The sequence below is a fragment of the Eubalaena glacialis genome, chromosome 11 (assembly GCF_028564815.1).
Source record: "Eubalaena glacialis isolate mEubGla1 chromosome 11, mEubGla1.1.hap2.+ XY, whole genome shotgun sequence".
Classification (NCBI taxonomy): Eukaryota; Metazoa; Chordata; class Mammalia; order Artiodactyla; family Balaenidae; genus Eubalaena; species Eubalaena glacialis.
The window spans coordinates 52,207,312-52,231,431 of record NC_083726.1 but is presented as its reverse complement, the minus strand read 5'-3'; the positions used below and the strand labels follow the sequence as shown (position 1 = coordinate 52,231,431).

The window sequence follows — 24,120 nt, the reverse complement described above, 5'->3', positions numbered from 1 at the left end:
CCTCTTTTCCTTCTCCTTCGCTCTCCGCCTCCTCTCGCTACCTCCACCGTCACCTCCACCTCCGGCACCCACCCACCGCTGCCGCCGCCACCAGCAGCGCCTCCTTCTCTCCTCCTCCTCCCCTCTTCTCTCTTGTTGGCAGCCGCTGGACGTCCGGTGTTGATGGTGGCAGCGGCGGCAGCCTAAGCAGCAGCAGCCCTCGCCGCACGCCAGCTCTCGCCCACCCCACCTCGTTCTCCAGCCCTACCTCGCAGTCTCCCGAAAGGTGCTGGGCAGATTCGGGGCGGCAGAGGCGAAGCGGCTGCAGCGGCGGTAGGAGCGGCGGCGGCAGCGGTAGCGGCGGCGGGAGGCAGGATGAGCGCACGCGGTGAAGGCGCCGGGCAGCCGTCCACTTCAGCCCAGGGACAACCTGCCGCCCCGGCGCCTCAGAAGAGAGGACGCGGCCGACCCAGGAAGCAGCAGCAAGTCAGTACGCGGGCGGGGTGCGGGCAGCAGCCCACCTCCGCTCCCTCCGCGAGGGCCCCGCGACCCGCGGCCACCCGAGCGCGGGAGTGCGGCCGCCGCACGCCGCCGCGGGGGCGAGCTGCGGAGTCCCGGCGCGAGTGCGCGGCGGAGCCCCGGGCGCCCGCGCCCCTCCGGGCCGGGAGGTGGGAGCCACGGCGGGCGGGCGGCCGGGTGCGGGCTGGAGGCGGGGTCGGGAGAAGCGCGTCTTCGGACTTTCGCTATTGTGCCCGGCCCGAGTGGCGCGGTGTCTCTTGGTGACGGGAAGCGGCCGGGTCCGACAAACCGGGGCTCGCCAGGCACTTTCCGAGCCGCTTGGCAGTGGCCCGGGGGTTAGGGGTACTCTGGCGGGTCAGGGTTGGAGGGGCTGAAGTCCCGGGGACCGGAGGCTCTTTCTCCCGCCAACCGGGGCTGCTCGCTGGCCGGGGACTGGCGCGCCGCAGCCGCCCCCTTGGCGCCCTCCCCAAGTTCTCGGTGGCCTGAAACTCGCGCCCTCCCGACAAAGAACTCGTGGGCCCGCCCGGTTCTCTTAGGGCTCTTTAAATGCGGCGCGGCGGCCGCTGCTGAGGTGTCCCAGGAAAGGGGCTGGCTACAGGAGACCCTGGGTCCCCACGGGACAGGATCAAGTAGTTCAGCCAAGGGCGCGGTGGCAAGCAGTGTCCGAGAGGGTGCACGGTAGCTAGGGTCACTTCCTCGCCAGGCGCCCAGTCACCCTTTTGCCTTGGGTCCCGCGCCTCAGAGCTGCAGACCTGAAGCGTCCTTCTCCAGAGCGAGTGGCTGGGGGTTGGGAGGGGACGATCGAGGGGCGCCCGGGACCCCGCGGAGTGGAGGGTTTTGTCTGCGGATGCAACCAATTAAGCGTGTAGCCTGCGCTTGCGGAGCTGCGCGCAGCGCCCGGGGTGGAGGGGTTTTGTTCGCAGCAATTTCCAAGCCTCCGCGGGCAAGGCTGGAGCGGGACTTGTCTATTGAGAACATTTAAACTCCGCTTCCGTGGGGTTTAAAGCTACTTCTTCGTTCTTTAGCCTTAAAGCGCTTCCTTCATGGCAAATAGGCCTATTAGAAAATAATCCTAGAGTCCCAAAGCTGCCCGAGAGCAAGGTGGGGAAAGCGAACAGTGTTTGCTTGCCAGTGCGTTTTAGAAAAACTGCTGTACCTTTTTGAAATCATCAAAGGAAACAAGCCAATCTAGAGGCCCCTGAGTTTTCCCGCTCTGCCCGGGCGACACTTTACATCGCGTTAGGATCCTGTTTTACACCTCCCAGGAAGTCACTGCCCTTCCCCCCGCTCTTGTTTCCCACACGCCGCCCGGCTCACTCTAACTCTACTAATTGCCCCCCACCTCCAAAAAATAATCCAAAAGAAATTGCAGTGGGGTCTGGAGGTGATTGGAGGTTTTACTTTTGAGTTAAGGCAGAGTTCACAAAGAAAGAAAAATGTGTCTCCTATGTGTTTGCTCCGGATGTGCCCACTGGAGCTAGTGGTCCCACAGAAGCTTGCAGGAAACCTTCGTCAGAATCTCTAAATAGGATGCGAATTTTCATTGAAGACTTTTATGCATTTTAAGCTAATTCTCATTTAACAACCGAATCTGAATGAGATGTAAATTGATGATTCACTGGATAAATATTTAGGATCTGGAATATTAATCATCGCATTCTCTTAACCACTCGAGTATTTACTACTTGGCATAGAAGCCGTTTAAAGTTTTGCTAAACCTATTGATAGTTTCAATTTCTCCTTCCCAGACACTCCCATTCCTCCTCACTACCCGCCCCCCATCCCTTTTAGTTTTCTTCGGTACACCCCCATAAGGGTTTTCTCAAAAGAAAGTGTTGGAGAAAATATTTATTTTATCAAAAGACATTTAAATCTAGACTGGAGGCCATTCCTACATCTCCAATTGGCAGTGAAGAATTGAAGCAATTACCTAGATTATTCAAGCAAAGCCTCCCACAACAGATTTACCATAATTATTTGGAAATTTTAGGAGGAATGGAGTTATTTTAAGTTGAAGAACTTGGATAATTGCTCCAGTATTTCACTCAGTGTGTTGATTGAGTTATAACTGACCTACAATACAGATATACAGAATGATCAAAAGCCACCTTTTTCAATATGGGAGATTGTTGAAATATTTCTGATGTTAGCTTCATATTTCTGTTGTTTAAAATGCTAGTATAGTGGAGAGTAGTATTGGTGTAAAATGCTTATTATTTCTGTGCGTTGCCAAATACACAGCCTTGCATATTTTACACCTTAAAATGTATAACTTTCTTTCTAGAACAAGCAACCTTTGAACAGTCAGCCTTTGTTACCTTTTTCGGGTTGAAATAGAATCTAGCTTTCATATGCGAAATAGAATTTCCTCTATGAATTCTTGGATTACAAGTAGAGTTATTTCCCCTTTCTGTAAACTCTGTACCATCATCATCCGTTTATGCTTGAACTGAATGTGTTCCAACAGTTCCGTTGAGCAGCACAGGCAGAAAATACAACTATAGAGTCAGGGTCAATTTCTTTCAGCCTTTCTTGCCACAGCAGCATTTTTTTTCCCCCCGAAACTAGGAGCCAACCGGTGAGCCCTCTCCTAAGAGACCAAGGGGAAGACCCAAAGGCAGCAAAAACAAGAGTCCCTCCAAAGCAGCTCAAAAGGTGAGATTTCTTACGTCCTCCCAACTTTCTCAATGCCCACAGGAACCTCCTTGTAATTTTCCCGTTCTAGATCCGCACCTAAGGATTTCTCCCAAGTGGGTAACCCAAGACTCATTTCCTACCTTTAATATTGGTGAGATTTTCAAGCAGATACTTAGCATAGGAAGTTCATGAAGACACTTACAGTGCTGTTTTTAAACAATCACCAAAGAATAAGAAACTTAAAACGGAGATGGGAGGGGGAGGTGGGGGAGTGGAGAATGAACAATTAAGATTTGCACCGGTTGTGAAATAGTTAAAAACCAATCAAAGCTATAGATTTTGTCTGGTGGTGAAGTTTTTGCAATTTCCTTAAAAAATAATAAAGATTAATTTACTTTGTGCTTATTTACATGATTACTGGAAAACCAAATCCCACTATTAAAGTTAAGTACTTTGCCAAATAGATGATAATTAGAAGTAAATCCAATTATGGGATTCTGGGGGAAAAAATTTCACTAATTTTACAGCTTTAAATGTGCTGATAAAGTACCTTGTTTGTTTACAATAAACCTGCAATATAATGTATCATAATCTCTCAAAAGCCTTTCCATCTCAGGTGATAGAGAAATGTTCTGAATAGGACAATGAGAAATTTTTTTAAACAAGTATTTGACTCATTTATTGTGTATTTTTGGGCAGGATAGAACCCAACCAAGTGTAACTTCCAGTGTTTTTCTTTATAAATTTTAAATTGCAGTTTAAAAACTTCATGTTTGGTGGTATTTGAGCTAACAAAGAAGAAATATCTCAGGATCAATGCGTAGACAGAGGAGGGAAGGTGAAGATAAAATTCACATTTTTTAAGCTTTACAAATAAATCAGAAAAAAAGTTTCTGTATTTTATTTGTGGGTTTGTATGCTCGTTAAAAACAAAGATTCAAAATTCAGAAGTAAATTTTGATATATCTTTACAGTCGATTTGAGTACACCATGTATAGTATTTGTTGAAAATGAGTGTATGCTCATCTTTTGAGGATTAATGTTTTGTGTGGTTTTCTCTGTGACTGTGAGCACTAACCATATTATATTTGATAGTTTTCAGTGTTGTAAACTTCCATAGCAACCAGTCATACATGTAAAGTTATTTAGGGAGCAACTATGAGTTCTTCTCTGTTTTATTTTAATAGTCTTGAACAGAGTTGAAAGAGCAGATTTCTAATATATTTAAATATAACTGCTTCTCAGAGTGAAGATTTAATTGTACTCATATTTAATCACTAAACATTGAAGTAGCTCTAAATTATCTTGTCATTTAAAAGTGCCTGTGTAATCTGATATTACTAATATGAATACTTACTATTTGTTTTTTTACCTGCTTTATTAAATTTTAAAAAAGGGCTAATTTAACATAGGGTTTTTTTGTTGCATTAAGTTAATTTTATCTTAATTTTACTCTAATGGAATGGCAAAGAAATATCTTGGTAGCTAGCTGACAAACATTTAAACTATGATGTAATTGCTCTGAAAAATGCATCATAACATCTCCCAGGAAGAAATCTGTAAATCTCATCATAAATAAATTATTTAAAATTCAATACAAAAAAAGGGAAAATGAATTACCTCTCATATTTTACTGTATTACTCTTTTTTTTTGAACGAGTAAAAAGGTGCTTCCATCACCTTCTCTTCAGTTTGAAAAGTTTGCCACTGACTAGCAAAATCTTTATTGACAAAAGGAAAGCTGAGACTTGTGCCTAATTTACCACCTAAAGCAAAATAACAAAAGGTTGGTCTCTTCCCAAGTAAGGTTTGACTTATTTTTAGTTACTTTGGTGATAGGCATTTATAAATGACCCTTAGGCTATTCATCTTTCTGATAATTCTTCATGTGTATGCACATAGTATTACAACTTCCAAAACAGAAGTAGGCTTTCTTTTTCCGAAAGAAATTTTTCTCTGAAATCTTTCATTCTTCCAGACAAAATTATTTCACACAATTCTGTTATGAAAGTCCCCTTCCTAATAAAAATGGATACATATTTTTGCTCAGAACCTGACTGTTATATTTCTTCAGTTTTATAAATTACGCTTCATCTGGAGAAGATAACACTTTGCAAAATAATGAATGACACTGATGAATTGTTCATGGCACGTGTAAACTTAAGGTGTTTTCACTTTCGAATCGGTATTTATTGAGTTTGCTACTACCCTATGTAAACATGATTATCAAACATATTTGTTTATCAAACATATGTTGTATTCTAACAAAACATATTTTTGTTAGGACTTTGAAAAGTAATCTTTTTTAGAAAAAGTTACATTGTTCATAACATGCTAGACTGACCAGAGTAGAGATGAGAAGTCTTCTATGATTAATAAATTGGGAATTCTCCTGCAAACCGAGACTCACCAAAATGGAAAATATATAACAAAACCTGGTAAGTATATAAGAGAACTGAACTCTAAAATTAGAGGAGATACAGCGCACACTGGGATACTGATGATGTTGTATGTTTAAAATTTCTTGCTACTTGGAGTTTCTTTACTTACAAAGTTTGTGTTTGGACCCAATAACTGGCCTTGGGGCATTTGAAAACAAAACTGCTTGTTGGAAAATTAGCAATGTGAAACTTGACAATGCATGAGGAAAGTTGCAAGACCAAGTGGAGGACTACTAAATTAGCAATCACTTTAATTTCAGGTCATATTCAATATAAAATTGATTTGTGTCATATATAAAACAAACATTTATAAAAACATAATTTGTTATGCTTGGAACTTTTGGAAGAGAAGATAATTATTCTTCACTTTGCTTCTATTCCGTTAGGACAAATTCCCATGGATAACCATTATGTACAAATTCTAGTTATTCCTAAGAACACCAATCTGAGTGCTCAAAATTCATCCCTGAACCAGTTTCATATTGTTATCTTAATAAAAGAAATCAGAAGTTAATGTTTTCCTGAATAAATAATTGATTCGTGTGAGTATGTGTGTGTCTGTGTGTGTGTCTTGACCCTTTTATTTATGTCTTAGTTTGAGGTATACCTGTGACCAGTTGGCTCTTAATTTCCTTTTTGTTTTAGTTTGTTTTCCTCTCCTGTTTGTGCTGGATGGAAATACTTTGTATTTTCACATTTCTCATGTTTGGAGAGAAGAAAGATATAATCTCCTTTATGTTTAGTTTAGGGTTTTTGTTGTGCCTGTTTAATGAGAGAACACTGGAGGGGTTTCTTTCACTAATTCTCCAGTGTTTAAGGTCACAAGTCAAATTCATCTGTAAGTCAGGCCAATTGTCATTCAGGTACTTTTAGGGAAACAAAAAAAATTCTGAGATTGAATTAAATTTTAATAGGAAGAATTGCATATAAAAAAGGTCTCAGGTGTGAGATAGCCCTACTTCGTAATATCACAGATTTGCTTGAACTTCCTTTTGACTTTAGGTTGTAGTGAAGAGAAATAGAGAGCAAAGTACAAAATGAAAATACCATGTAGGTAAAGTATACTTCAAATAATGTGTTTAGGCAGACACTTAATTTATATTTTCCACTTGCCTAAACAAAGAAGACTTGATACGAATTGGATACTATAGAGGAAGATTTGTGCTCCTTTTCTAATCATGTTCCTGAAAGGTGGTTGGTTTTGCACAAATGATTACTAACACCAAGCACAGATATTTTAGGATGAGAGAATGGGTTTTCCTCATCATTTCAGATAAATATTAGCTCATAGATGCTGAACAAGGACATGATTTTTTACAGGATATAGTAGGTCGAGCTGAAGAGAGGAACCAAAGGCATCATTATAGGTAAGTCAGGGAAAGATGGTATTGGCAGTTGTCATACAATTCCAGCCTATGGCTTCTATGTTACTAATATGAGTTATTTTGAGTTCCTCTGTGTTTTTATGGGCAAGTAACTTCCACTGGGACTCAGGGCTCTATCTAAGGATACAGATAAATCCAGTCAGGTGGAATTACGGAAAGCCCAATTGTTGTCTCCATTATCTTGGTATTTTAGGCTGTCTTACCTAAACAGTTGACTCATTTTTTTTTTTCACTTAACTTTGCCAGAGAGGACCGAGCCTTAATGTATCAGTAAATTCTCTCTCACAATGCCTTTGAGTCATCGTAGATTATGATCCAAATATGGAAGATTCAAATACATTTGAGTTATTTTCTGAAATCACTTTACTTCAAGGAACCCAGAGATCTCATTCTTTGCCAGTTATTCTTCTGAACTTTTTCATCGAAAGCCCCTCATTACTTTGACTGACTTCCAACTCTGGCTCATTTTTATCTCAAGGTCTCAACAGATCATTTTGCTCAAGAGAACATAACAGATTGGTATTCTGTTGCATTTCAGTTCTTTTTTGAGACTAGATGGATGCTGAAGAGCATTTTATGTCAGTTAAATCATTCAGACCTATCTTATCTTGTTAGCTGACTTTCTGCAGTTTCCAGAGCTTGCTCTGGAACCATATAGCTTGGCACAAGGGTGGAACAATGAATTTTATATCCTAGATTCTGAGATTTTTAGCTCTGAATTTTTATACTGCCAACCAGGAGAAAAAGGTGAATGGAGAACTGATTCCATTTTAGGCTGCTGCTTTATTATTCTATATTGCTTTAATCCACAATGCTGAATGGCATCTTCTAAGTGATTTAGCAAGGAGTAGTCACAGCCATTTTTTTCTGCAGGATAATGTAGGGAGCAGTTTGCTCGGAAGGTCACCCCCTATGAGCTCTCATATCATTGCTATTGATTTTTCTGATTACAAAGAAGGGAGAGGAACGGTTAAGAGGAGAATCCTAAACTTTGAAAATAACTTTTCCTGTTATTTTGGCCTTGGCTTTAATTTCATGTTTGTATAGGTGAAGACAGGCATGTGTAAATAATGACATGGGAGTTGACAACAAGGACTTCCTTGGGGAAAATGAGCATGAACTACAATGGATGATAGAATTCACTTTTATTCCTGTTTTGGAAAATATGTAGTGATGGCAAACTTGTAATGTCTTTTAAAGACTAAAAATATTTGCATGTACGGTTTGGAAACCCATAGAACTAGATTAGCAAAAAGGTAAAGTGACAATTACTTAACATTTAATGTGATTGATTAGCCCAGTTGATTTTGATGCCAGTGCACATTGATTTACACTCTTTATATTTTTGAAAGAGCTACTAAAAGAAATAAAATGTGACTCTACACTTTTTTTAGATGGCTCCATATGCTCTAAAGTCAGCAGGTCTTAGTCATATATACATAGATATGTAAAGATACATGAAAGCAAAGCAAGGTACTATTAAGCCCAAATATTTTTCTAGCTCTTTTGTGTGTGTGTGTATACAGATGCACTGATTGATTTGGAGTGGGGCGTTCTGGTTTTTATGCACTATCACAGTATGAGGTGAGCATTTAGAATAGCAAAAAATTAATAGCTATCTAAATTTGACCCAGAAGTCAGAACTGGCTAATGCGCTTCGTTCCCAATCTCAGCTCTTGTCTATGTCTTTATAGGAAACTTGGAAATATTTTACTTTTAACTACTCATTTGATTTCCACCCTAGAAGCTTTTAAAAAAAATTTCCCCATGGCTACTTTATTTTTTATGGGACTATGTCCCAGAAGAACAGACCCTTTATTGCCTTGAAATCAGATGGGGATCTCAGTTCCACCACTTAAGAACATGGGCAGATTGCTTAATCGCCCGTTTAAACAGGGGAAGTAATAGCTGCCCTACTTAAATAAGATAATGCTCAGAAAATCACTCAGAACTTTGACTGGAAACTTACAAAATTGGGAGGTACTCCTTTTAAGGGTAACATTTTAAAATATGGAGGGAGTTAAGAAATTACATTTGACTACCTACTAAATGCTGTAGCTTTTGTTAGGCTTACCTTCCATATACATTAGCTCCTTTAATCCTTTGATGTAGGCATTATGGTCTTCATTTCACAAATGAGAAAACTGTGATTCAGAGATGTAAACTCTGACATGTCTAATGTTCAGCTCCAGTAAATGGGAGTACCTGGGCTTGAGTTCAAATCTAATTCTAAAGCTTATGATCTTTCCACTATTATGCGGTGTCAAATACCTCGTAAAGTATTTGCTACAAGGTAGATTATGTTTTCTCCAGTAACCAGAAATGTAGGTTGCAAGTTAGATTTTGAGAAATCTTTGGAGGGCAGTTCTCTACGAGCTTATAAAGGGATTGGCAATATATGCCTACTGCAACCCATCCCCACAGACTTCTGGCCCCCAAATAAACCAGAAGGCTATGACTTTGGAGATCATGGCATATCCAGAAGTTTTTTTATTTGTTAAATGAAGGGGCTGGATGAAATGTCTTCTAAAGCCCTACCAAGCTGTAGAATTCTAAAGGCGAGAGGGAAACAACAGGGAAACACACAGGTGATATAAACACCAGTGTTTCTTTCTTTCCTTCCTTCCTTCATGCAATAAATATGTAGTGAGCACATCTTATGCACCAGACCCTAATGCTAAGCACTGTTTCCAAGATCAAGAGTTCTATTTGCTAGATGAATTTCCTTTTTTAATTAATTTTTTAGGGCTAATACATTTAAGAGCCTGGAGTACCAAAACTTCTTAGAGAAAGATATAATTACATTTCCCATTTAATAGTCGCCCCAATCCTCATGAACTTGCTTCTAAAGCATCTTATAAAATTAAATACACAGTTCTGAACTTACACTTTTTTTAAAAGGCAAAAATAAGAATGACAAGCCAGGAGGGAATAACACTTTTAACATATGATCGTTAGTATAACAGGGCTGATAATAGTCTGAAATTCAGTTCTTACAAATGCAGAATTCCCACCCTCTCTCCCTACTCCCTGCCCCCCAGATAAGCAGTAAGTACTCAGAATAAGTTATTGTCTGAATTACACATGGGTTTGTAGTGTGGAACCAAATTCCACTCTGGTGAAGGAAAACCAAATATACACTTACACAGTACTGCATATGTTAACATATTAAAAACAAAACAAGCCCCCGAAATGTTTTGTTTGTTTTCTATTGAAAAATAATATTCCGAAGAGCATTAAACACAGGGAAAAAAGTTAAAGCCAGTGTTTTCCAATATGTAAAATTCCTGGATCTATGCTGGTTTACAAAGGAAAATCCTAACTGGTTTTGCAGCTTTTGTAAAGTTTGATCAGAATGATTAAATAATGTGGATTTTAAGGAACAATGAAAACCTCCCAGATCGACGACACACAGCACAGCTAATGTGTTTCTTCTAGATGTCGTCTCAGAAGAGGGTTTCAGTTTACATGTAATACTGGCCCCAAGACCAAGGAGCAAGTTTGCTTTTAACAAGTCCAAGTGATAATCGTGGTATTTTGCCCTTTGGTTAATGGTGCGAATTTTATTTTTGAATAGACTTTTTGTAAATGGGATGCTGGTTTTTAAGTCCTCTTGTTTGCAGGGCTTTCTCTCTCTATGAGAGATTTGCTTTCTCTAACTTTGAAATGCAGTGAAACCCTCTCAGAAAACAACCCTCTTTCTAACAGACTTTAGATACACCCAGATCACATCATGGCCCCGGAACATAACCACCATACAGAAAAGCCTGGTGTAGCACTGTTAGCTTTTAAGATCAGCAGTCTCCTACTCTCAACCCCACCTACCATCCCCATGCCCATGAGAAAGGATTTCTATCTTCCATGTTTGTATAATTTACTACTGAGTAAACTGTGCAACCTTACAATTGCTCCTAAAGGGTAAATCAGACACTACTTCTGTATTAGGGAATTTTGTACTCATATAACTCATGATGTACTAGCCAGAGGGTTTCTTAAAAGCTTCATTCTTAAGGTGATCTATGGGTGTAATGGAATATTTGCATTGATTGAACCTTCTATGAGATTGGACTAACTTAAAGGAAAACTTCCCCTTTAAGAGTTCCACCTGGTTAGGAGTGAAGGAACATTTATTGAGCACCTCACTTATGGCAGCCACTTCACTCCTCACTCCTCACCGGAGGTGTTATCTCCATTTCACACCTGAAACCAAATTAAGGTTTTCAGGGACCTGCCCAAAGTCAGAAAGCTAACATGGCAGAGCAGGGATTTGAATCTAAGCTTTCCAAAGTGGAGTCTCTGTTCCTTTTGAGATCTCCCTCTCTCCCTGAGATAACACTCAGAAAGAGGGTGTGATTCACTGGGCACTCCTGGCTTTCACTTAATTTAACTCATGCCCTTATGACCAAAGGTAAGACAGGACCACTAACCCTTGACAAGAAATGATTCCTTTGTGGAGCCATTCAAAGTAGTAACCCCTACTACTATGATTCAGAGGGCCCAAATCTGATGCTTAGGTGGAGCTGAGTCAGTGACAATTTTCGTTAACTAAAATATCTCCTCATAGCAGCAAATGCATGTAACCTAAAGGGAGGTAGCGTTGTCAGGAGAGTGAGAGCCCTGGCTTTAGAGTCCAACAGAACTGGGTTCAAATCCCAGGCCTGCCATTTACCAGCTTTGTGTGCGACCTGAGTTATTCAGCTTGCCTTTCTAAGACTTAATTGCTCGTTTGCAAAGTAAGAGAAATAATAACAGCTACCTTACATTGACGGCTGCTGTAAAGATTAAAATAACACATGCGAATGACTTAGCCCGGTGCCTAGGGTATTTTAAATGCTCAATAAATGTGAACTAACATTATAATCATACAAAGTTTGGGTTAATTCATGGAACCTGTTAGATAGGTCAGGAAGATATTTGGTGAGAAATCTTGTGACATAAAAATCTTATTTTGTCTATGTACCTGTGTATCTTTGTATCTCTCTGTGTGTCTATCAATCTATCACCTATCTCCATCTATTTTTACCAGATTGAAGGGAGAAAGGAGAGTCATTTGGCAGTGTAGACAGTTATAATAGGTAATTTTAGTATCATTGTACCAAGTACTTGCTGCTAACCCAGGTAACAAAAGTAAAATGCAAAACGAGTTATCCTGGCTCAGGTTACCTGTATTTTTGTGTTTATATAGCCTTGAGATGATTCTCATACACAGAAGAGGATGTACTAGGTTTTCTTTACTCTGAAAATGAGAATTATAAACATGTATTTTTTTTTTTTGGCTGTGTTGGGTCTTTGTTGCTGTGCGCAGGCTTTCTCTAGTTGCAGTGAGAGGGGGCTACTCTTTGTTGCGGTGTGTGGGCTTCTCATTGCAGTGGCTTCTCTTGTTGCAGAGCGTGGGCTCTAGGCACGTGGGCTTCAGTAGCTGTGGCACACGGGCTCAGTAGTTGTGGCGCACGGGCTTAGTTGCTCTGCGGCACGTGGGATCTTCCCAGACCAGGGATCAAACCCGTGTCCCCTGCATTAGCAGGCGGATTCTCAACCACTGCGCCACCAGGGAAGTCCCTATAAACGTGTATTTTTATAGAAAGTGTATGTGATATGTGTGTGTTGGTGTATTTGGGGATTGGCGTAGGGGTGATAAACACAGGGAAATTATAATATTAAAATTTGACTCAAAAGGGAAAAAAACAACTGTGATACCAGAAAAATCTTCTGTGAGGTAAAGCAATGAACAAACTGTTAAGGTAGTTAGAAATATATTCATGTCAGGTTTGTGTTGAGTGTGGAATTGTTAATTGTTAATGATATACATTGTTTATTAATTATTATTTTTTAGCATCCCTGGTTTCCATCTCAGAGAAAAACATTGATGATTTCTGCTAGCTTTTTTTTCTCTCTCTCTGCTTTGGGTGAACTGATTGACAGGTGTTTGTTTGGGGCAAGGAATAGGAAATTAACTATGTAGAAGTTTGCTAATATTTGTTTTTTTAAGTTAGAAGCCTATATATTTTCACTCACATTTAGATTTGCTTTTGCCTAACAATGTGGGTAGAAGTGGTTTGTAAATTGTACAGTAATATATCAATGTTAATTTTTGTAATTTTAGTTGTGATGTGGAAAGAAAAATCATCATTTAAGAAACATTAATTTTCTAAAAGTCTACTTTACATAATTATGGATATGTGGGAATAATTTTTTTTTAATTACAGATAGAAATAAGGGCAAAATGGCTTTTAAAAAGCATTTTCATGCATTTCAGAGATTACTCCAGGGGAGTCTATTAGGGTGAGGGTTGCATAGATCTCTCTTTGCATCATGCAGTGAAAAATGGAGAAGATGAACCTTCAAGGAGAAAGAGATTGTTAAAGCAATCTTAATACCTCATCTGCAAACCAGAACATTCTTACTTGAAATGTGTCCCTTGGTGCAGCACTTTTAAGAAATGTCCGGTAGGAAACGATATGACTTCCTTTTTCATTTTGCAGAAAGCAGAAGCCACTGGAGAAAAACGGCCAAGAGGCAGACCTAGGAAATGGGTGAGTAGTAAGATAAAATTTCTGTTCTTTTTTAGTACAGAAAAATTTCTGGTGTTTTTCTTTTTTAATAAATTACTTTTATTTTATCGATTACATGAATTTCTAACTTCTGGTTTGATGCATCTTTGAAAGGGTTAAGGCAAGCAGCATATTATCACCACCTCTTACCCTCAGGCTCCAGGAGTTTCCTCAAAACACTTTTCTTTCCTGGGAGTGTCTCCTTTTTCTATCTCTTATCAACATGAAAAGAGTCTCCACTCTTCCTTCAAATGGGGTAACAATGAGATGACTTGTTCCCTGGGTTGAGTAACTAAGGTTAAAGGGTATTATGAAACATTGGAAGTTGATTACAAATGGTGATAAAATTCAGATGAAATGTGTATGAGATAACTTTTTAACTCTTTCTTTGCATTTCTTTTTGTTGTTGTTCCTGGGATGGTTTGACCTTGGAAATATCTCATTTTCTAGGTGGTTTGTGTTTTCCTTTTCACATTGCCTTTGTTAGGAAACCAGGTTTTACGCACTGGTTTTTCTTGCTTCCCTTAGTAGTGAGTCTTACATACTGACGGTGGCTTGCATGCAGGTGTACCTGACCCCATAGGCACACAGATCCTGTATCCTTCTGAGGCCAGAAATTCACTGATCACTGAAGAGCTTTGTTAATTTTACCACTTGAACTTTGTTCTTTATGCTGCTACATTACCATGTTCTTCTGGTCTGTCTTTCCCACTGACCGAAGAGAAAAGTCTTAAAAACGAATAAAACCATTTCTCAAGAAAGATGAAGGCATCCTCTCTACCCTGGGTCATCTATGATGGGATCTTTGGCCTTGCTTTTCTCTCTTCCATGGTTCCATCTTCAGGCTTCATCTTTTTCTGAAGTTCCTTTGCTGCTCTGCTGGATTGTATTTTCCTGCTAGTTTGCCATTCTTCTCTCCTCCAGAGTTCTGCATCCCTTTCTATTTATACTTTGGTATTGCCTTTCATTCAATTTATTCATCTTGTATTTTTTTTCCCTCTGCTCAACATGTGTTGGGATTAGATTTCTTAGCACAAGGAAATGGGGATGATCTTTAGATTAAAAACATCTCAGTGTTACAGTGTAACCTTAAAGTAAGAGCGTTTTATTCAACCTTCTGGTCAATACATGAATTCTCTCCAAACTAACCCACCAGGTGGTGACCATCTAGACTCTGCGTGATTACCTTTAATGTTAGGAAACTCTCATCCCCTTAAGGCTGCCTCTTCTCTCCTGGAAAGCTCTGAACGTTAGAAAACACTTCCATCTGACTCCCTGTAACTTTTGCTCACTGGTCCTAGGCCTCCCTCCTGGGAATATACAGAGTAATTGTTATTACTTTTACTTGTGATAGCTCTTCAGATATTTGAAGGCAATTAACATATACCCTTTGTTCTCTTTTCTGGTTTGAATATCTCTAAGCCTTTCAGCTTTTTCCCATAAAGGAACATTCTTCTTATTCTCCTCTGAGTATGCTTGTTTTTTTGTCTTTTGTAATATGTCACCCAGAACTAAGTATCATATTCCAGGTGTGGGCTCCATAACCAATGGGTTTATTACCTCTCTTGTTAGACATATGGTTCCAGTTACCTATTACTGTTTCATCAACCACCCCAAAACTTAATAATGTAAAAAAAAAAAAAAAAAAAAGAAAGCTCATGGATTCTTTGGGTCAGGAATATGGACAGGACACAACAGAAAGGCTTGTTTCTGCTTCAGGATGTCTAGGGCCTCAGCTGGGAGGACTCAAGCAGCTGGGGGTTACCTCTCATGCTTGGGGTAGAATTGGGAGGCGTCTTTACTCACAGGTCTGGTGCTTTTGCAGAATTGGCTTGAAGTCTGGGTGCATCTGGGGGTGTCCTCTGGAGCACCCACACACATGACCTTTCTAACGTGGTGGTCTCAGGGTGGGAAGTCAGCCTTCTGACATACACCCAGAGAGGGTGTTTCCCCAAATGAGGAGAAAGCTGCAAGCAAGACCTTTTTTGACCTAGTGTCAGAAGTCAAAAAGTGCTACTCCATTACACTCCAGTGAGCACAGTGTTGACTAAACTGGTATTGACCACATATCAAATATAGGTCTGCCATTTTCTAAGCATCAGAACTAAAAGGACATCGTATCCCATTGAACTCATCGATAAGAAAAACCTATATAAACTTTCTTATAGGCAACAGAATAGGAAATAGGTAAGTTCTTTGAAGTCGTGAGATTAATGTTGCTAAAATGAAATGAAATGCATTGTAAGCAAATACAGTGAGATTTAACCAGCACTCAGCTTCCATCAATTGTCCCCCAACCCAGCTTTATTGAGATGTAATTGACATATAACCTTGTGTAAGTTTAAGGAATACAGCCTGTTGATTTGACTTGTGTATTGCAAAATGATTACCACAGTGGCATTAGTTAATAACTCCATCATCTCACATAATTACCATTTCTTTTTTTGTGGTGAGAACATCTAAGATCTATTCTCTTAGCAACTTTCAGGTATAGAATACTACATTGTAAACTATAATCACCATGCTAGATCCTCAGAACTTACCTTATTACTGGGAGTTTGCACCCTTTGACCAATATTTCCTCATTCCCTCCGCCCACCCCAACTCCCCTCCAAGCCCCTGGCAACCACCATTCTACTGTTTCTATAAATTTAGCATTTTTAGATTCCACATATTAAGTGATAGACAGTATTTGTCTTTGTCTGACTTACTTCACTTAGCATAATGTCCTCAAATTTCATCCATGCAAATGGCAGGACTTCCTTTTTTCTCTGGCTGAGTAATATTCCATTGTATATGTCCACCACATCTCCTTCAGGCACTCATCCGTAGATGGACTCTTAAGTTCCATATCTTGCCTCTTAACTGGTCTTCCTACCTTTCACCTTTTCTACCTTTGGCTCTCCTGTGTTTGCCAGTTAACCTGCATAGGGTATAGTCACATCACTGCTCTTCCTAGAAACTTTCTACGGATCCACAGCTGGCCACTGAATTGATTACAACCTTCCCTAGCTCTTCGAAGTCCGCACAGTTTATACCCACCTCCCTTTATGCCTTTATTTTCCACCACTCATCCTCACACAGCCGATGTTTCAGCCAAGCTGGAATAAAATATGTAGTAGTTAAAGGATCGATATGTTTTTATTTTCTCAATGGATTCTTGCTCATTTGGGGGATATCTGGATTCCAGGCACCTGATCTTCATGCTGAATAAGAAGCCCACGTGAAGCACCCACCACAAAATCCCTTGCCTTTCCGGGAATAATTGGGCCATCTTCATTGACCCTCATGGTTTCTAGTTTTTACTGGCTGTGAGAATGGAAAATATTGTGTAGCTAATTGTTATAAGACCCCGATTTGTTCCCCAAAGAAGAGTTGTTCTACTTAGAAAAGGAAATAGAAGGAAATTGTGTATTTTTTTTCTAGACAGCGTGTTTCCTTTTTGCTTATATATATTCTGTTGGGTAGAGTGTGCAGCCAGTCACAGCAAGGCATTCAGTTCAAGGGCATTCTTTACTGGAAAGCTTGTACTAAAGAAATAAATTATTGCATTTTCCATAGGAAATGAGCCTTGTACTTTACAGTAAGTTCAATTCTTTCCAACAGTGTCATTCACTGATTTCCTTATATTAGAGATATATTTTTGAACTGACAGGATTTACTAGGTACAGGGCCTAAAAGCCAAATTGGTCCCCTTTTATTCTTCTGGGTTGTTTTGTTTTAAAGTTCTTTTGCTTTTAAAAAGAAGTCTTGTACATTTTATGGTGTCATGTAACAGGGCTGGAAGAAGATATCTACATTGTAACCCTCTCATCTGATGTGACTGGGATCAATACTTGGTAGGTTACTCCAAAGTTGATTAACCAAAAGTATGTGGATATAGGAAAGAAGTTTGTGCCAGTCTTGCTTCTGCAGGGGATGGAGTGTTGACTAATCCAGTGAGGACATTGACTAGATTTTGGTTAAGAGCACTTCTCTAATTTACTTTATTCCCCTTTGTTTTTGTTTTTTTTTTTTCTGAGTTTGAATCAGATTTCAGATCCATTATTTTGATGAGCTGCTTTGGACTTTCACATTTTTTTGGTCTGGAGGAGGTGAGAGGTCAAGGAAGGAGAGAGAAGTGGGACCTAACTTTTCTACTGGTCTTAGAGTCGGGAGCTCAGGATCTGGATTCAGGTGGCTTGGGTTCAAATTCTGGCCCATCACTTGACTAACTAGAATCTTCAGCAAATTACATGACCTTTTTAAAAGCACTTTTAAAAATTATTTTAACTGAGGTATAGTTGATGTACAATATTATATAAGTTTTAGGTGTATAACATAATGATTCACAATTTTTAAAGGTTATACGCCATTTATAGTTATTATAAGATATTGGCTATATTCCCTATGTTGTACTATCTATCCTTGTAGCTTATTTATTTTATTCATAGTAGTTTGTACCTCTTAATCCCCTACCCCTGTCTTGCCCCTCCCCCCTTCCCTCTCCCCACTGGTAACCACTATTTTGTTCTCTATGTCTGTGAGTCTATTTCTTTTTTGTTATATTCACTAGTTTTATTTTTTAGATTCCACATATAAGTGATATCATAACAGTATTTGTCTTCCTTTATTTCACTTAGCACAATACCCTCTAAAACTTCATTCATTTTTATGGCTGAGTGATGTTCCATTGTGTATATATAGGGGGGGGTGTGTGTGTGTGTGTGTGTGTGTATACACCACATCTTCTTAATCCATTCATCTGTTGATGGGCACCTAGGTTGCTTCTATATCTTGGCTATAATAAATAATGCTGCTATGAACATTGGGGTGCATGTACCTTTCTGAATTAGTGTTTTCATTTTTTTTTTGGATAAATACCCAGGAGTGGAATTGCTGGGTCATATGGTAGTAATGTTTTCAGTTTTAAAGGTCCAATTTCCTCCTCTTTAAGAGGGTGGTAAGAGTGGTACATTTCTAATAGCATCGTGTGAGGATTAAATAAGGCAGTGATGCAAAGGGCTTAATAGAAGGCCTGGCACATAGTAAGTGCTCAATAAATGTTTAACATTATTATTAATTCCACTGTACACTTTCATGTAGATATCACTGACAGCCTAAACCCTAATAGCTTATAGCTACCTGTAGCTACACATGGAGTGAGGTGACAGTTGTGCATCAAACTCACCAAGTACCCTTGGCGGTATCATTATGTCTTCACTATATCTATGCTGAATATCATCAAGTTTAAGACTTGCTTATAAATAATAGTAAGGTACATTTTAAATCTATTTGTAGTTAAGGAAAATTATTTATTTATGGCTGCGCTGCGCGGATCAAACCCGTGCCCCCTACAGTGGAAGCGTGGAGTCTTAACCACTGGACCTTCAGGGAAGTCCCCAAGGAAGATAATTTAAATTGCAACTTATAAGCTTTCTAACTGTAGAGGTTCGATGCCATGTGTTGTTCATCAATTTGGAAAGTAGTATTTCTGCTGTGTGCCTCAATATAGGCACGTGCAGAGATGTTCTGGCCTCTTAGAACCTATATAGATTTCAGTTAGTCAGTCCTTCTGCCAGTTGAAACTAGGCATTTCATATTTATTTGCATTTCTCGATTTTGGCTTTAGAAAGGAGCCCATCACGTAACTGATTTAGCGATGGAAAATATTTGGAAAAAGTTTTAGAGAGTAGAGCTAAGGCTCAAGAAAATACAGTGCAGTAATAACAATGTTAACCTTGTGTATGAAATGCTCCATCCAGATGTTGCTTAGTGAAGCAGCCAGTGCTTCTGGAGGAAAAGAAGGAAGGACAAAATAATAAAGAATAAATCAGTGGGAACCAGAGATGTTTTTAGGTGTTTTGTTTTCAGAATATCTTTATGAGAAAGGAAATTAACAACAGAAGGGAAATACTCCCCAGTATGAATTAATGGTTTGTAAAGAAAAAAAAAGAAATCATTCTGGAGATACTGAAATTGACCTAGAAATTGACCCAAGGACTAGATGCTGAAGCTTAACTTCATTTGGTCACTAGAAAGCTACTAACAAACCCCAGCTGTTTTCTCGGGTTGCTGATTCTCTTTATTTGGTAATGGGGTGTGTGCGGTCTGTTGATTTAAAAATATGCATTTCTATTCCATATCTTTTGGGGGACAGTTCCTTTATTAAAGAACTTGTGATACACAGGAAAGTGGTGTAATTTCATTTGTTAGTCAAACATTCTAGACAGGCAACAAGAGCTTTTTGTTTTTCTAAGTTTGTAGAAATCTAGAAAGTTATGTGATGATTTTAAAATCAAGTAGGAGAAACTAAATCGGAATAAAACCTGTTACAACTAGACTGGTTGAAACTCTTTGGATTTCTTCTAAAGATCTCAAGCATTAATGTATTGAGGAACCTGGAAATCTAATGTTGAAGTTAAAACATTAGGTTTTCATTTCCATTACTTTTCCCCTCCAGATGTTTGTTACTTTTTTTTTTTAACTTTTAGCCATTTGTAATTTAACACTTGCTTTGTTTAAACTGAAAATATTTCTTTGATGTTTAGAGAGGACTATCCAATAATGCATATTGCAGATAATTGTAACGTTTTACTGGAGTCAGAGGGAAAGAAATGACTTTGATAGAATATCAAAAACTGTCTACTAATGGAGTGTGTGAAGACAAAACCATTTTCCCTTAGAAACTTGGAAAAACAACATGCTTTAAAAACCGGGAGATGCTTCCTCTAAAGCACATGAGCTTTTGACATATGCTTAATAATTAAAATATAAATTTTCTGATGCTTATAATGTGTTCAATATCGGTAAGCTATATTTTCTGAAACTATCTCCTTTGCAATATTTTGTGATAAAAATGGAGTTTTTTGCAAACCCTAATAGAACTCTGTGGGGAAAAGTGACTTAAGTTAATTTTCTTTTTTAATAATTCACTGCAAAATTCCCTAACATGCTTATATAAAATTGCAAAATTAAATATGAAAACACTAATAAATATATCATACTCAGAAGGCAAGAATTGGATTTGATCATTAGCATTTTGATTTAGTCTCTTTTTTTTTGCTTGTTTCAGTATTGAAGTCCTGTTCTTAATTATTCGGTTAATGATGTCTTTAACAAAGAGACTGATAACCAGCTCTACTTGGTCATCCAGTTCAGTTTAGTATTACCAGCTTCTACCAGATCCTGACCATTCAGGATTATTCAGACGTCGACCTTGGGGTCCACTGCTCAAGTGATGCTACCACAATACCACAATAGCCAGGTGGTCTTATTAAACTATAATCAAGGAAGAATATGTTTTTCTCCCACTTGTGGTTGAGTGGCAGATTATAGACAGGAGGCAGTTCAAATAAATGTCCTGTTTCTCGACCCAAATAATCAAATCAGTAAAATCCTGGCCAAGACAGTTATCTCAGTTTCACTCTAATTAAATGACAAGTACTATGAAATTCAGTGACCATTTTATATGACAGTAAATGTATTTAAGACTTTATCCATACTACCATACACATATTTACCTATGTTCCCCCAAATCTGAGTATTTATGGATGGCAGTAAATATTTCTAAAACACTGGAAACCCTCATGTCACGTATAAATAAAACTAATATGCCATATATATATATATGTTTTTAACTAGGTAAGATAGGTAAAACTATTACTCCATATTTCCAGAGAACATTTTTGTTCTGTTTTTAAGAGTGGAATCTGTTTTTATTTTAAGATTTTTTTTTTTAACCAAGGAATTCTTGATTCTAAACTCTTCCATATTTGACACAGATATTTCACTATTTTTGGGCAAAATTTCAATCCAGCGGGATTTAATCAAGCCTACCGTTTCTTCTCTGGACCGCGATAAAGACTGTTTTGATGAGCTATGTACCTTTGGGCAGGTCGCTCAGTGTGCCCACACTTTTTCTCCTGATAGGAACATTCTATCTATAACTAATGGCTGTCAAGCAATTCGAGTTGTAAAATACAAAAACCTTTATTGCTACCACCAGCTCTATTGTCCAGGGACTGATTGTTGAGTTTGTAAAGGATCCAGCCTCCTGTCTCCTTTTTTGTGTTGTTTTCCCTGCTCCCCCCCTGCTGCCTGCCCTTTGGCCATTTCACTGCTCATTAGCGCCTCTGCCAGATGGGGGGGCAGGCCCAGGAACAGGGGTCAACTCTGGTAAAAGACTTGGTGGGAAGGAGGCTGAGAGTAATGGCATACATAAGGTTTTCAGATTATCTGTCGATTTGAAACATCCAAGCCACCCCCAAACTCTGTCCTTAGGGGTAAATTCAGTGCAGCCGTGACACTGAAATTTGTTTTTTAATTCATTATTTATTCATTCTTATAATCAATGTGATTTTAGAAGTAAGACATCTTTTTCAGGATGCTACAGGAAGCAAAGTCTCTTTTTTATATTTCCTTAGTGTTGATGAGTGGCTGCAGATCAGGCTTGGTTTAGCAAGGCTTTGCCCTTGTTCAAAGCCAGAAGAATTGCACCGTCTGCTCTTCCATTAGACTCAGGTTGGGGAATGACAGTTCTTTAAATTCTGGCAAATGGAGATTGTCTTATGAAGCGGAAAGTGCCCTGTTGGGGTGTTAAAAGATCATAAAGCTCACCCTAGTTGTATGACCAAGGGAAGCCATGTCATCACTTTGTGCCGTGGTTTCAATGCATTAACCCAGAAAAGGCACTTCGAGTGTCTCTTTGAACATGATATTGCACAGAAGGCTCAGCATGTACGATGGACACTGTGGATGTAGAAGAAACTTAAGCACTTCGGTTCACTTGTTTGTTTGCTTGTCTCTTGCTTGGCTGGACCATTTAAACCCTAGGGCTCCAATTCCGAGACCCTTTGATTTTGTGATTTTCCATTTGTCTAAACATTTTGCTAAAGTCTTCTGGCAATATTATGGATCAGGCCCTGTGCTAGGTCCTGGGAATGTAGAGGCCAACAAAATAGGTGGAGGCTGCCTTTGAGGTGCTCACAACCAAACAGGAAACCTGATGCCAGCCTGTTAGATTAACTACTCTGTGCTTCAGATGTTGTGAGGGTAAATTAAATTCCAGTTCAAGTATTTTGAGCTCTTTAGAATTTGAGTCCTTCTATAGAAGTGATTATGTTGCTTTCCCAATCCTAATAACTCTCTATATTATTATTTGAATTTAGCTATATATATAATTTATGAATTAGTTGTACTAGTGGGCCTAGAGTTATATCCTCTCATTATCACCATAGCAGATATCCAGGCTAATATCAGATATATACATATTTGATTTATCAAAGTAGTTCAATTTTATCCAGTTAAGATAGACTTAAAAAGATAGGTATTAAATTATTAGATACAGGCTCCAAAAAGCGGAGGAGAAACGGGATCAGAACGCCGAGGATAATTCTCTTGAGCCACCATATCAGCATATGTTGATCTTATTTTCTCTCTTTGTTCATGCTATGTGTGTCAAATAATTTAAAAATCACTAGGTGTTAAAGCAACTTGATTGTATACTTTAATGTTTCTGAATCGTGCTACCATTTGTATTTAAAAATTAGGTCTGTGAGGTTAGCGAGCACATTGCATTTATCTTTTTTACCCTCAGCACCTAGGATATGGGAAGGAATTCAGCAAAGTGATTAAGAGCTCAGACTGCCTGGGTTCCCTTATCAGCTTATCAAGGCAAGTTGCTCCTTGTTACCAGCCCAGTCTCCCTGTGTGTAAAACAAAGGGTAATAATAGTTCTCATCTCATAGGATTATTTTGTAAGAATTAAATGAGAAGCCATCAAAAATTTTTCTTCATCGAGAGGCAAGCACTCAGTAGATCATAGTCATTGATGTTAGTATAGTTTCAGGCCCGTAGCTGGACTTAATAAATGTTTGGTGAATAGAATGACAGTATTTCATTAGTGTGTATAAAGCATGGCCTTTCAGTTTTTGTTTCCAGTAGTGAATGTGGATTTGAATTGCATTCTTTGGCTTTTTTTTTTTTTTAATTGGATGATTTGTATTTTCAAAGAGGCCACACAAGGGTTAAAAGTACAACCTGTAGGCATCAAAGCAGTGTTTATAATAATTTTGAATTCCAGCCTATGTCTTTCCACTTAAGAAGTATGCTGTGAGCCACTATCACCCAGGCCCAATGCAGACTTTGAATGCCTTGCCCTATGTTAATGTTTCCATTCCCTCACTCCTGGAAATAGCATTCTGCTTTCCAAAATAGATTCTAGTGCTGTACCTTAGAAGAATTTTTGTCACAGCTTTGGATCATCAGAAACACAGAAGAGAGCTTTGTTGGCAAAACGTCACAGGATAATTTTCAAAGGTAGTTTCTCTTTTTTTTGTATAAAAACTCATTTTAACTGCCTGTCTCCCATTTCCTTTGGTCCTAATTTTTAGTACTAACATGCAAATAAAGACAGAGGAAAATCCGTTAATAACTCTTTGTTTCTTTGACTTCTTTCAAGGATATTGTGAAGCACTTAAAGTGACACATAAAGCCGTGGGGTTTATAACTAGGGACTCATTGGGGGAAAATCTAATACCCTAGGTTTACGTCATTATAGGGATAAGGACTTCACGGTCGGAATAACATAGGTAGCAGTGTCACATAACTTAGAAGTTTAAGCACTAA

The 24,120-nt window shown here is 39.0% G+C and overlaps 1 protein-coding gene across 1 annotated transcript in view; it reads left to right on the top strand.

Moving 5' to 3' along the window:
- The first annotated feature begins 291 nt into the window (after nt 1-291).
- The window catches only part of HMGA2 (high mobility group AT-hook 2), a 135,455-nt gene continuing 111,626 nt past the window's right edge, over nt 292-24,120 (top strand). Inside the window, exons 1-3 of the mRNA XM_061206645.1 lie at nt 292-465; nt 3,067-3,153; nt 13,444-13,494. Coding sequence (XP_061062628.1) covers nt 355-465; nt 3,067-3,153; nt 13,444-13,494 — 249 coding nt within the window. The 5' untranslated portion in view covers nt 292-354. The remainder of the gene's footprint in view (nt 466-3,066; nt 3,154-13,443; nt 13,495-24,120) is intronic.